Consider the following 13,535-nt stretch of genomic DNA (forward strand, 5'->3'; position numbering starts at 1 on the left):
GACCAAATAACATACAAAATGTAAGATAAAATATCAGAAAGGGCAGATTCTCAATATATCAAAAGATTGCAGCATTAGCCAACAAGTAGCAAATATTCCTACCTTTTGGCAAGCTTTCTTACAAACTTGTTTATACTCCTTGGCCTTGGATTCAGAATGATAGCCTGCCCCTAAAATAATCAAGTTTTAAATAATTAATTGATAATATAGCACATTGCATTTTTGGGACTGCATAAAGCAATTTTAATTAATCACATCATCCTCTTTGTACAGTTATACATCAAATTGTAAATACAAACTTGTTGGGCATCTTTTCAAAGAAGAGGTGCTTCCTTAAAGTTCAGTGAACAAAGGCATTGCTGAAGTACTAACCCCCACAGACCAAATAACCCCAAGCTTAAGACGCAGTCTGTGCTGCATTAGCTTTTTATTAAAAATTCATTCATGGGACGTGGGCTTTGCTGGCCGGGCCAGCATTTATTGCCCATCCCTAGTTGCCCTTAAGAAGGTGGTGGTGAGCTGCCTTCTTGAACCGCTGCAGTCCATGTAGTGTCGGTACACTCTCAGTGCTGTTAGGAAGAGAGTTCCAGGATTTTGACCCAGTGACAGAAAAGGAATGGTGATATATTTCCAAGTCAGGATGGTGAGTGACTTGGAGGGGAACTTCCAGGTGCTGGTGTTACCATCTGTCTGCAGCCCTTGTCCTTCTAGATAGTAGTGGTCATGGGTTTGGAAGGTGCTGTCTAAGCAGCCTTGGTAAATTCCTGCAGTGCATCTTATAGATGGTACATACAGCTGCTATTGTGCATTGGTAGTGGAGGGAATAGAGAGGGATGTAGAAGAGGTGGGGGAGTTGCACTGCTGGTTAAGGGGAATATCACAACTGTACGACAGGAGGACACCTCGTTGGGCTCATGCAGCGAGGTAATATGGGTAGAGCTCCGGAATAGGAAGGGTGCAGTCACAATGTTGGGGGTTTACTATAGGCCTCCCAATTGCCGGCGGGAGATTGAGGAACAGTTATGTAGGCAGATTTTGGAAATATGTAAAAGCAATAGGGTTGTTGTGGTGGGTGATTTTAACTTTCCCTATACTGACCGGGAATCACTTAGTGCTAGGGGTTTGGATGGTGCAGAATTTGTAAGGTGCATTCAGGAGGGCTTCCTGAGACAATATGTAGATAGTCCAACTAGGGAAGGGGCAATACTGGACCTGGTATTAGGGAATGAACCCAGCCAGGTAGTTGAAGTTTCAGTAGGAGAGCATTTCGGGAAAAGTGACCATAATTCAGTAAGTTTCAAGGCACTGGTGGATAAGGATAACAGGAGTCCTCGGGTTAAGGTGCTTAATTGGGGGAAGGCTAATTATGACAATATTAGGCAGGAACTGAGGAATCTAGACTGGAGGCGGATGTTTGAGGGCAACTCAACAACTGACATGTGGGGGGGCTTTCAAACGTCAGTTGATAAGAATTCAGGACTGGCATGTTCCTGCTAGGATGAAGGATAAGCGTGGCAAGTTTTAGGAACCTGGGATAACGAAGGATATTGTGAGATTAGTCAAAAAGAAAAGGGAAGCATTCGTAAGGGCTAGAAGGCTGGGAACAGATGAAGCCCGTGGAGAATACAAAGAAAGTAGGAAGAAACTTAAGCAAGGAGTCAGGAGGGCTAAGAGGGGTCATGAAAAGTCACTGGCAACCAGGATTAAGGAAAATCCCAAGGCCTTTTATACATATGTAAAAAGCAAGAGGGTAGCCAGGGAAAGGGTAGGCCCACTCAGGGACAGAGGTGGGAATCTGTGTGTGGAGCCAGAAAAAATGGGAGAGATACTAAATGAATACTTCTCATCAGTATTCACTAAAGAGAAGGACTTAGCAGTCGATTTGTCTAGGGAAGTGTGTGTAGATAGCCTGGATCATGTTGAGATCGAAAAAGAGGTGTTAGGCGTCTTGAAGAATATTAAGGTGGATAAGTCCCCAGGGCCAGATGGGATCTACCCCAGAGTACTGAGGGAGGCAAGGGAGGAGATTACTGGGGCCTTGACAGAAATCTTTGTATCCTCACTGGCTACGGGTGAGGTCCCAGAGGACTGGAGAATGGCCAATGTTGTTCCATTGTTTAAGAAGGGTGGCAGGGATAATCCAGGAAATTACAGGCTGGTGAGCCTTACGTCAATGGTAGAGAAATTATTGGAGAAGATTCTTCGTGACAGGATTTACTACCATTTGGAAGCAAATGGGCGTATTAGTGAGAGGCAGCATGGTTTTGTGAAGGGGAGGTCGTGTCTCACTAACTTGATCGAGTTTTTCGAGGAAGTGACAAAGATGATCGACGATGGAAGGGTAGTGGATGTTATATGCATGGATTTCAGTAAGGCCTTTGACAAGGTCCCTCATGGCAGACTGGTACAGAAGGTAAAGTCGCACGGGATCAGAGGTGAGCTGGCAAGATGGATACAGAATTGACTTGATCATAGAAGACAGAGGGTAGCAGTGGAAGGGTGCTTTTCTGAATGGAGAGCTATGACTAGTGGAGTTCCGCAGGGATCAGTGCTGGGACCTTTGCTGTTTGTGGTATACGTAAATGATTCGGAGGAAAATGTAACTGGGCTAATTAGTAAGTTTGCAGACGACACTAAGGTTGGAGGAGTTGCAGATAGTGAAGAGGATTGTCAAAGGATACAACGGGATATAGATGGGTTGGAGACTTGGGCGGAGAAATGGCAGATGGAGTTTAATCCGGACAAATGCGAGGTAATGCATTTTGGAAGGTCTCATACAGGTAGGAATTATACAGTAAATGGCAGAAAGTGCATTGACGGGCAGAGGGATCTGGGTGTACAGGTCCACAGGTCACTGAAAGTAGCAACACAGGTGGATAAGGTAGTCAGGAAGGCATATGGCATGCTTGCCTTCATTGGCAGGGGGTATTGAGTATAAAAGCTGGGAAGTCATGCTGCAGCTGTATAGAACCTTGGTTAGGCCACACTTAGAATATTGCGTGCAATTCTGGTCACCACATTACCAGAAGGATATGGAGGTGTTGGAGAGGGTGCAGAGGAGGTTTACCAGGATGTTGCCTGGTCTGGAGATTAGTAGCTATGAGGAGAGGTTGGAGAAACTCGGATTGTTCTCACTAGAGCGACGGAGATTGAGGGGCAACTTGATAGAAGTTTACAAAATTATGAGTGGCATGGACAGAGTAGATAGTCAGAAGCTTTTTCCCAGGGAGGAAGAGTCAATTACTAGGGGACATATATTTAAGGTGAGAGGAGAAAACTATAAAGGAGATGTGCGGGGCAAGTTTTTTTATGCAGAGGGTAGCGAGTGTCTGGAATTCGCTGCCAGAGGAGGTGGAAGCAGGTACGATAGTGGTGTTTAAGAGGCAGCTTGACAAACACATGAATAGGATAGGAATAGAGGGATACGGACCCCGGAAGTGCAAAATGTTTGTTGATGGGCAATATGATCGGTGCAGGTTTGGAGGGCCGAAGGGCCTGTTCCTATGCTGTACTTTTCTTTGTTTGTGGATGTGGTGTCAATCAAGTGGGTTGCTTTGTCCTGGATGGTGTCAAGCTGCTTGAGTGTTGTGGGAGCTGCACTCATCCAGGCACACTCCTATCTTGTGCCTTGTAGATGGAGGACAGGCTTTGGAGAGTCAGGTGGTAAGTTATTTGTCACACGATTCCTAGCCTCCGACCCACTCTTATAGCCACAGTACTTATATGGGCTAGTCCAGTTCAGTTTCTGGTCAATGGTAACCCCCAGGATGTTGATAGTGGGGGAGTCAGTGATGGTAATGCCATTGAACATCAAGGAACGATGGTTAGATCCTCTGTTGTTGGAGATGGTCATTGCCTGGCACAAATGTTACTTGTCACTTGCAGCAAGACCTGGACAATATCCAGGCATGGGCTGACATTTGGACATGGACTGTTTCAGTGTCTGAGGAATCGCGAATGGTGCGGTCATCAGCAAATATCCCCACTTCTGACCTTATGATGGAAGGAAGGTCATTGATGAAATAGCTGAAGATGGTTGGGCCTAGGACACTACCCTGAGGAACTCCTCCAGTAATGTCCTGGAGCTGAGATGACTGACCTCCAACAACCACAACCATCTTACTTTCTGCTAGGTATGACTCCAACCTGTGGAGAATTTTCCCCAATTCCCAGTGACTCCAGTTTTGCTAGGGATCCTTGATGCCACGCTCTGTCAAATGCGGCCTTGATGTCAAGGGCAGTCACTCGCACCTCATCTCGGGAGCTCAGCTCTTTTGTCCATGTTTGAACCAAGGCTGCAGTGAGGTCAGGAGCTGAGTGGCCCTGGCGGAACCCAAACTGGGCGTCAGTGAGCAGGTTATTGCTACGCAAGTGCCATTTGATAGCACTATTGATGACCCCTTCCATTACTTAACTGATGGGGCGGTAATTGGCCAGGTTGGATTTGTCCTGCTTTGTGTACAGGACATACCTGGGCAATTTTCCACATAGCCGGGGAGATGCCAGTGTTGTAGCTATACTGGACAGCTTGGCTAGGGGCGCGGCAAGTTCTGGAGCACAAGTCTTCAGTACTATTGCTGGAATGTTGTCAGGGCCCATAGCTTTTGCAGTATCCAGTTCCTTCAGCCGTTTCTTGATATCACGTGGAGTGAATCGAATTGGCTGCAGACTGGCATCCGTGATGCTCAGGATCTCCGGAGGTGGCCGAAATGGATCATCCACTCAGCACTCTGGCTGAAGATTGTTGCAAATACTTCAGCCTTATCTTTTGCACTAATGTGCTGGGCTCCTCCATCATTGGGGAAGGGGATATTTGTGGAACCACCTCCTCCTCCAGCGAATTGTTTAATTGTCCACCACGATTCACGACTGGATGTGGCAGGACCGCAGACCTTAGATCTGATCCGTTGGTGGTGGGGATCGCTTAGCTCTGTCTATCACTTGCTGCTTATGCTGTTTGGCATGCAAGTCGTCCTGTGTTATAGCTTCACCAGGTTGACGCCTCATTTTTAGGTATGCCTGGTGCTGCTCCTGGCATGCCCTCCTGCACTCTTCATTGAACCAGGGTTGAAGCCCTGGCTTGATGGTAACGGTAAAGTGGGGGATTTGCCAGGCCATGAGGTTACAGGTTGTGTTAAGAGTACAATTCTGCTGATGGCTCACAGCGCCTCATGGATGCCCAGTCTTGAGCTGCTAGATCTGTTCAAATGAGTTGATTGGAACCAAGGGGGCAACTGGGGTGATACCATCCCGGGGTTACAAAGATTATAGAAACATCCAGAGTTCTTGCTCCCTGTTATTATCTTTTATTATAAAAAGTGTTCATGCACAGATATAGATGAGGTCAGAAATAGTCTAGGCTGTAATGCTGCCTTCTTCTCTCAGTGTGTGGGTTCACTTATGCAAAGTGTGGAGGACAGCTAGTTCCCATGGAACCACACCTCAGTAGCATCTTCAGGATAGGTAGAGAGAAAGTTTTTGTTTAAAAGAAGTAACATTCATTCTATGTACAGCAGTGACATCTCGTGGCACAAAAGCACCTTGAAATAGCTAGCTTAGTCAATTCTATTTGTAGTTTTTTCCCCCATCAGAAACCTTTCAGAACTTCTTGTGAAAGCTGATAGGTAAAGATTAATAAAATAGAATTTAAGACAGATCAAATGAAGGATATCAAATGTATTTCAGTGTAAAGGCTACAGGCAAGTTACTCAAACACCAATAATTAGCAGTTGGATTTCCTTCACCCACTCCCCAAGACACACACACACACCTTCCAGCAAGTTCCTCTGCAACAGCAGATACACAAGTCAACACTATGTCAAATTTCATTAATTGGCAGCAGTCTAGTGGCAATGTACCAACAGACTGCATTTTTTTTAAATGGTGGGACACAAGTTCACACTAACCCAACAAGCTGTCAAAAATTAGGAAACAAAACAAAAATAGAAAATAAATGCATGTGAGCCAAGGTGAATTTTGTGTACCTTCCACATTGCAATCATAAAGCAACATTAATAGCACACAGAAGCACTGAACTAGAACTGGTACATGCTGCACCAAGATAGCAGAACACTATGTGCAGGATTTTCATTCCCAGGTCCCAGTCACACTGTCCGGATTCCACAAATGCTGGTGGCAAGAACCAGAGGGAGATTTTGACGGGGTGGGGGAGGGACAATTAAATGAGGCATCGCTGGCCCTCCAGTCTGTTACCAGGCGGTCACCTCCATCCATCAAATGGGCTTTGACCTCAGTGGAGGGCCTACCTTCCTTCTGGAAAATTCCAGATGGCATCTCATTAGTGCCCTCAATAGGCACTATAATTGACCTAATGGGCTACCCACTTTTGTAGTGTTTTTTTCAATCAATGATGATGCATGTTCATTTCACAAGATCAGTTTGATACTATAATGCATAACTTAATTCAAGTCATGACCAGACAAGTGTGCTGAATTTAACTATACATCCATTCATCTAACAAACAGCTGGCATTCCAACTATAGACGAATCACAATTGCTCAAATTAGAATTCTGTACATAAAGAGAGTGGGCACAATATTGACATTATACCATTAGACATCAAAAGCTCACTTATTAAGTCTATAGGCTAAACTTACAAGTACAATTTAAATGCATTAAAAAATGCCAACTAGGAGAAGCAAATATCTTCAGTGGAAGATCCTTTATTCACAGATCTGCACAACACCAGTCAAAACCTTCGATGGAGGGTGCTGAATGGTGCAGTGCCTACAAAACACCATTTTGGGCACAAATACCATAGGCTGTATACTCAGTCAGCTAAATGAGATGCTTCCTTATATGTATGTACAGGAGTAAAGGTTGCAGCCCCCTCCCTAAATTTGAAATGGTTGCTCAACATTTAGCTACATTTCAGCCAAACTCTACTCATCTGCAATCACCTGGTACAGAGGGACATGGGCAGATCAGTGCACTCCTAAGCAGGTCTGCTTCTGGGCATAGCCATTCAAAAAAACTCAGATGCACAGGGTGAGTTGCTCCAACTGTTTCCCAATCCTTCAGGGCCTTTAATGTGCACACCAGGATGATGTTAGAGAGACCACACAGTGTCAAGTGATACACTGCTAACCTTCTGTGACTGGTGGGCACCACAAGATATTGCATGCATTATTAAACTGGAAAATCAGGTCATAATATAACTACACATATTTCAGCTTTGAATACACTCTATATTATTAGTGCCCTCCTCTTGGATACAGCACAGTTAGAATAACTACAAAGTCCATAAGACATAGGAATAGAAGCAGGCCATTCGGCCCATCAAGTCTGCTCAGCCATTCAATGAGATCATGGCTGATCTGCTAATCCTCAACTCCACTTTCCTGCCTTTTCCCAAGTGTGAAATGCTCTGTATTAATGAGGCGTATGTAGACTGTGTTTTTCTAGTCTCTGTGATATTGGGTACAACTTAATGTCATCCAACTGGTCTATTTGAAGACAGGAAAAAACACCAGAGGCACAAGGAATCTACTTTACCACAATGGTCTCAGCTTTGCTCTTTGAAATCAAGGACTTGATGCCAGAAAGCTAGATGTGTGAATTCTAACGGACTTCCAGTTTCAGAGTCATCACGGCCATAATGCTGGTGATGACAGACCTGGGATATATTTACTCAGCTGACCATGAAATGAAATTATTCTACAATCCCATCACAAACTCAGGAATTTTAAAGAACCAGGATTCAGGATGCTTTAGTTACTTGTCTCACTTTTCACTAAGACTTACATAATCCCACTGATGATTCAGTTTTACCCAGGGACAAAAATAAATATCTGATATCATAAATTGCTATTTAAACTATAAGTATGTATATACAAACCTGATGCATTTCTCCCCACCCCCTCTTTGAATTCCAGAAGGAACATCTACCAACAGGATAGCTCCTAAACCATTTTTCTGACCTAGGCTTTTTGCCCATAAATGCACGACTGTTAGCAACTGTAGGTTTCCACAATCGTTCATCCCAATCTTCCTGACTAAATCTAGCATTAATCTTTTGAGGCAAGGTGAGCATAGAGAAGGAGAAAACTTGACATTGACAACAGACATACAGGAAATTACACAAAAAAATCAGTCAGCATAAAGTATACTAAGTTTGGGAGGTAATCACCAATGAGAACATGAACATGGGCATGAACAGAATCAAATAAATCTCAAACCCTGACTATGTGGTTATTTTGGAACAATTTTAAAAAGGGATTGTTGCTGACAATGTAAGCTAATGTAAGGTTTACCTAACTTGTGTCAGGTGGATGGGATGTATTTTATATCTCCTCCTCCTTCGAGCTCGCTGCTCGAAGGCTGGTCCTTGACGATGATTCGCTGCTCCACAGCAGAGAACCATTTTTTTTTAAAACTATGGATACAGTGAGGAGGCATGGGCCCCCAAGTCTACCTCAGCCAGAACATGGGTCAAACCCCATGCTGTTGACGTTAAGCTGATCCACACGCTAGCCATCTAGCCAACTGCGCACACACACCACCCCCCGACCCCCAAACAATATTTCATTTTTAAAAATTTACTTATGGGATGTGGGCATTGCTGGCTAGGCCAGCATTTATTGTCCATCCCTAATTGCCCTTGAGGAGGTGGTGGTGAGCTGCCTTCTTGAACAACTGCAATCCACAAAGAGGACACGGGAGGAATTGAGTCTAGAGATGATCAAATTTTAAATGAGGGCTGCACAGCAGTCAGGGCGAGGTAGGGTGGAGGGGAGAAATGCTGTAGATTTGAAAGTAAGAGTTCTTCACACTGATCAGAACAAGATGTTTCAAGGTCAGCTCTAAGACAAGCAGGCCAGAAAAGGTTTTAATCTAAATAAATGACTAGCAAAGTCAGTGGCAACAGAATACAGTTATCACACAGAGGCAAATCATACAAATCTTACCGAGAATTTGGTGCACCTAGGCTCAAATAGAAACTCAAGCTCTTATAGCAGCACAGACACAACAAATGCTCTTATAAGATTTGCCTGTTTAGTGGAGAGAGTTGGGTATAATAGTGAAAGAAGTTAAATATCGACACAAATTATTCACTACCATGTGGGCCATGCATTTTGAAATCCCAGGCAATTTAATTGCACAATTTTTTCTACCCTGTGCTACTTACAGTTAAACCGGACAAGAGAAACATATCCTCAGCTGGAACTCCTGGGAGAGCAAAAAGGCACATTATCCTGCATTCGAACAGTGACTACACTTCAGAGTACGTCATTGGCTGCAATGCACTTTGAACTGTAATGCACTTTGAACTGTCCAGTAGTTGTGAAAAATGCTATTCAAATGCAAATCTTTCTTTTACTGTATGGATCACTCCTGCTTCCTCTTTAGAAATAGACCAGTAGGATAGCACCAAGATATACCCAATGTGACCAAAATTATTAATAAATAATTTTAAAAGAATAACTTAACATTTCTATGTACTATACAAATGCGTCACCCAGAGGGCAAGACAATAAATATGGTGTAAAATAAATATTTTTATACTCTAACCTCATTTATAAAATAATATCCTGTCCTGCCTGCTGGTTGCAGAAATATTTTCATTCCCCCCATCAAAGCTAACAAAATACTTTTTTCTATAATCAAGTACTCAAGTTTTAAAAAGTGAGTTTAATAGAATGGGACACATTATTCCTTTTATGATAATAGTTTAATATCAATCCACTGATTTCTAGGTAACTTGAGAGTTATTTAATGCCCATTTAAGGATAATGGGATTCTGGGATTCTCAGTAAGGAATTTGCTGCACTTAGGCTGTATTCACATTCTCAGCAAATGGTGATAATTTATGATAAAATACAAGGCACATATTACTAGAATTTCATTTTTTTTGCACCCCTTTAATGTGGATGTCAAATTCAACTTAAACCCTGCGATGTAACCATGTGAATGGAAATTTAGGCTTTTGAAAGGGAATTCTGCTAGAGATAAAACTTAAAGTTTCCAGAATGTCTGAAAAATACCACCATTGGCAATTAACACCACACAGATGTGCTGAGGAAACTAAAAAGACGTGTAGTAGAAGAACGATAGAGATAGGTACGACCAAGACAAACTAGAAGAAAAAGTGGGGGGGGGGGGGGGGGGGCGAAGGCTTGTAAAGAAGAAAAATGAGAAAGGCTAACTAAAGAGAAAATGAAAGGCAGAGGATTAGTGTGTGTGTGTGTGTGGGGGGATGACAGTTACAGAAAGTAACCTCTTTATCCAGGAGCAACGCTGCGGGAGGTCGACTCACATTTACAAACAACAAGAAAACGCCGTCAACCAGGTTGACATGCAATTTGCGGGATTTGCAGATTCGCCACAATTAGAGGCTGGTCTTGCTAAATATGTTTATGAACTGCCTTTTCTCAAGCCACACTTGCCCAATTTGAGAGTCACCTTGCAGGCTTGACATTGGGGATCGGGATCGGGATCGGGCCCGGGGAGGGGGGCGCTGTGGGGATTGCTGCTCACCTGCGTGCACCAACACAAACCCCACGCTCTTCTCCTCGGAGGCCGCTTCCCTTCCGCTCCTCTCCATCGGCGCGGTTCCTTCAGCGGTGCCGGGGGGCTGCGGGTCGCCGGGTCCGAGGCTCCCTGCGGCCTCCATGGTCACAGCCAGGCAGCATGGCAACCCTCCCCTGCCATCGGATCGGACAAACTGGGTGGAGGGGGGTTGGGAAAAACGGAACTAAGTTAAAAACAACGCCGGCCGAGACGGACGCAAAGTCCGTCTGACAAGCGCCGAGGTTTGAAGGCCCGGGTTTGGAGTGGCGCGCGCACAAGTCACTCCCCCCGCGGCGGTTTAACGGCCGCGCGTTCCACTCGCCCCGCCCACCGCGCGCGGCCAGCGACCGTTGGCAGCGCCACTCCTCCCCTTGCCCCCACTCCCTTCAACTTCCGGGTCAGCCCCTTCCCGCCTCTTGAGTACAACGTGCCCAGGTGTGAAGAAGCTCCATTAGAAGATGGCGGCCAACTCAGGCCAGGCGGGTGACATTGAAGAGCCAGCAATGGATAATTAATGGTGAGCTGTTGGAAGGAGAGAGTCGGTTGTAATGACTATGTTATTGTTCGTGGTTCATAATAAAATTTTAGTGGAATTATCAGTTCTGGGAAGATTAAAGTGCAACTAGAAACTGGGATAAATGCAACTAAAGCAGTTGGAAGATTATTACACTTAAAAGGTTTGGGCCATTTTGACTTAAGGGGTTAACAGCTGGAAAGGTAAGATCATAAAACAGCAGGTGAGCTTACTTAGCTGGAGAATTGAAGACAAGATGTCTACCCTGCTTGCAAAGAAATGCAGACCAGAGGGTACTTTTGGGAGTAAAGCTTCAATTAATTTGTAAATGTTCAGTGAGCCCTGGAAGATTATGTTGTTATTGAGGTGGGTGGAGCTTACGAAAGTTATAGAGTTTCAATTTATCTCTGTGTTTGCTAGGGGAGTGGGTGTTCTGCATCAGGGAAAAGGCCATACCAAAAAAGGTGCTGATGTTAGCAGGCTCTAGGCAGCCAAAGTGTTGCTGTTGTTTGGCTCTGTGTAGTTGGGGCTCAGGAGAAGTCCCAGGAGCCGTTTGATACCTCTGTGCAGTTGGGGCTTAGGAGAAATCCAACGGAGCTATGAAGCTGGAAAAAAGTCGCTGGCTCCAGGCTGGAAAGGGTTAGGGCCCAGAAGAACACCTGGGAGCCATTTGTAGCTTGGTGTAACTGTGGAGATTGGAGCTTGATGAAACCCAGGGGCACTGTCAGCCCAGTGAAGCTAGCCAGCTATTAAAGAGATGAAATGTGCCAATAAGTAGAGACTGGAGTGCAGACTTGGAAACCCAGGGGAATGCGGTCCTGGGAGACTGCACCCTTGGAGGTGTGCAATCATTGAAGCAGTCCGAGTTGGAGCGGCTTTGAGGGAATTCAGAGGCCTGATCTCTGAAAGTGAAAAGTTTGGAGTCTCTCGTGAAGGAGATAGTATTTCAATGAGATTGGTTGACTCTCAATGTTTACTGACATCTGGATGGGTTGCTGAGAAATCTGTGGGATGTGTCTTGGTCGCATTTGCTATTTATTGTACAGTGTGATGTGTTTGACCACAATTTACTTGTTAATTCACAGGTACCTCATGTTAACCCTGTATGTTAGGCCAGGATTTTCCGGTCGTTGGGTGGGGCTCGGCAGGGGCAAGCGGGAGCAGCCACGAATCGGGCCGCGACTGCCATTTTATGCTGGCTGGCCGTAAACAGCCAGCCAGCCAGTGTGAGTCACGCGCTGCAGTGCTCAGTACTGCCTGTATGGGGGGGTGGTGAGGAGGGCGGATGCGGAAGTTCGCGCATGCACACGGGTGCGTGCAGTAAAAGTTCCCTGAGGCACAGAGCTGAAACTTTTTGAACATAAAAAAATAAAGATTTCAAAAATGTTAATAACATGTCCCCTCATGTAACTCTGTCATATGAGCAGGGACATATTACAAATTAGTTTGAAATTTTTTTTTTAAATCACTGAACGAAACCTCATCCTGCCCGTGGATGAGGTTTCGCAAAAAATCCAAAGGCCGCTTGGCCTTTTCGCCTGCCCACCAACTGTAAGGTTGGACGAGCAGCGAAAAGTTTCATTTATTTGAGCTTTAATGGCATTAATAGGCCTGTTAATTGTCGGTGGGCGCACTGCCGACTCCTGCACATGCCCGCTGACTGAAATATTGCATGAGTGCGCGATGACATTGGGACGCTTGCCCGACATCATCGCACGTTATTTTACGCTTGTTCGGGTCGGGCCTCACCCGCCCGACGAGCGCAATATTCTGCCCTTAGAATATAAGTTAGATTTTGTAAATTGTTTTATCTTTTTGACCTTGTATAGTGAAGTATATTTTTATTTGTTCAAAACCAATGGAATCTTGAGGCATTATTCTCTTGGCAAGTGTCTTGATCTTCAAATTTTGTCTACTTTAAACAAAATGTCATTGGTCTCTAACTGGATGTTACCAAAAACTTGGGGGTTTGGTGTAGGATCATAACAAAATTTTGATGTGAATCTTAAAGACTTAGATTGCAAATCAACAACAATAACTTGCATTTATATAGCACCTCTAACCTCATAAAACATCCCCAAGACACTTTTGTGGGGGCGTTATCAAACAAAAAACCCAGCCACCTAAGGAAATATTAGGGTAGATCACCAAAAGCATAGTCAAAAATGTCAGCTTTTAAGGAGCTGAGAAAGATTATTTTCTATTCATTCCTGGCACCCAAGTGTTGCTGGCAAGGCCAGCATCCATTGCTTATCCTCATGATGAGGTGGTGGTGAGCCAATTTCTTGAACCGCTGCAGTTCATGTGCTGTAGATATACCCACAATGCTGTTAGGGAGGGAATCCGGAGCTTAGGGCCCAGACAGCTGAAGGGACAGCCGCCAGTGGTGGAGTGATTATAATTGGGGATACTCAAGAGGCCAGAATTAGAGTAGGGAAGCTATCTCGGAAGGTTATTGAGTTAGGAGAGTTTACAGAGATGGAAAGGCATG

At 44.7% G+C, this 13,535-nt stretch overlaps 1 protein-coding gene across 9 annotated transcripts in view; it reads right to left on the reverse strand.

Moving 5' to 3' along the window:
* tasp1 (taspase, threonine aspartase, 1) overlaps positions 1-10,804 on the reverse strand; it is a 92,549-nt gene extending 81,745 nt beyond the window's left edge. For 4 of the 9 annotated variants that reach the window (XM_078556467.1, XM_078556466.1, XM_078556469.1 and 1 more), the window contains exons 1-2: positions 10,498-10,802; positions 103-170 (exon numbers count right to left, since the gene is read on the reverse strand). In XM_078556467.1, the coding sequence (XP_078412593.1) occupies positions 103-170; positions 10,498-10,633 (204 nt within the window). In that variant the 5' untranslated portion in view covers positions 10,634-10,802. Of the gene's footprint in view, positions 1-102; positions 171-10,497 lie in introns of all 9 variants that reach the window. The other 5 variants (XR_013578646.1, XM_078556468.1, XM_078556463.1 and 2 more) reach the window with 3 other exon arrangements.
* Positions 10,805-13,535: the final 2,731 nt, after the last annotated feature.

This window comes from Cetorhinus maximus, chromosome 14 (assembly GCF_964194155.1).
Source record: "Cetorhinus maximus chromosome 14, sCetMax3.hap1.1, whole genome shotgun sequence".
NCBI lineage: Eukaryota > Metazoa > Chordata > Chondrichthyes > Lamniformes > Cetorhinidae > Cetorhinus > Cetorhinus maximus.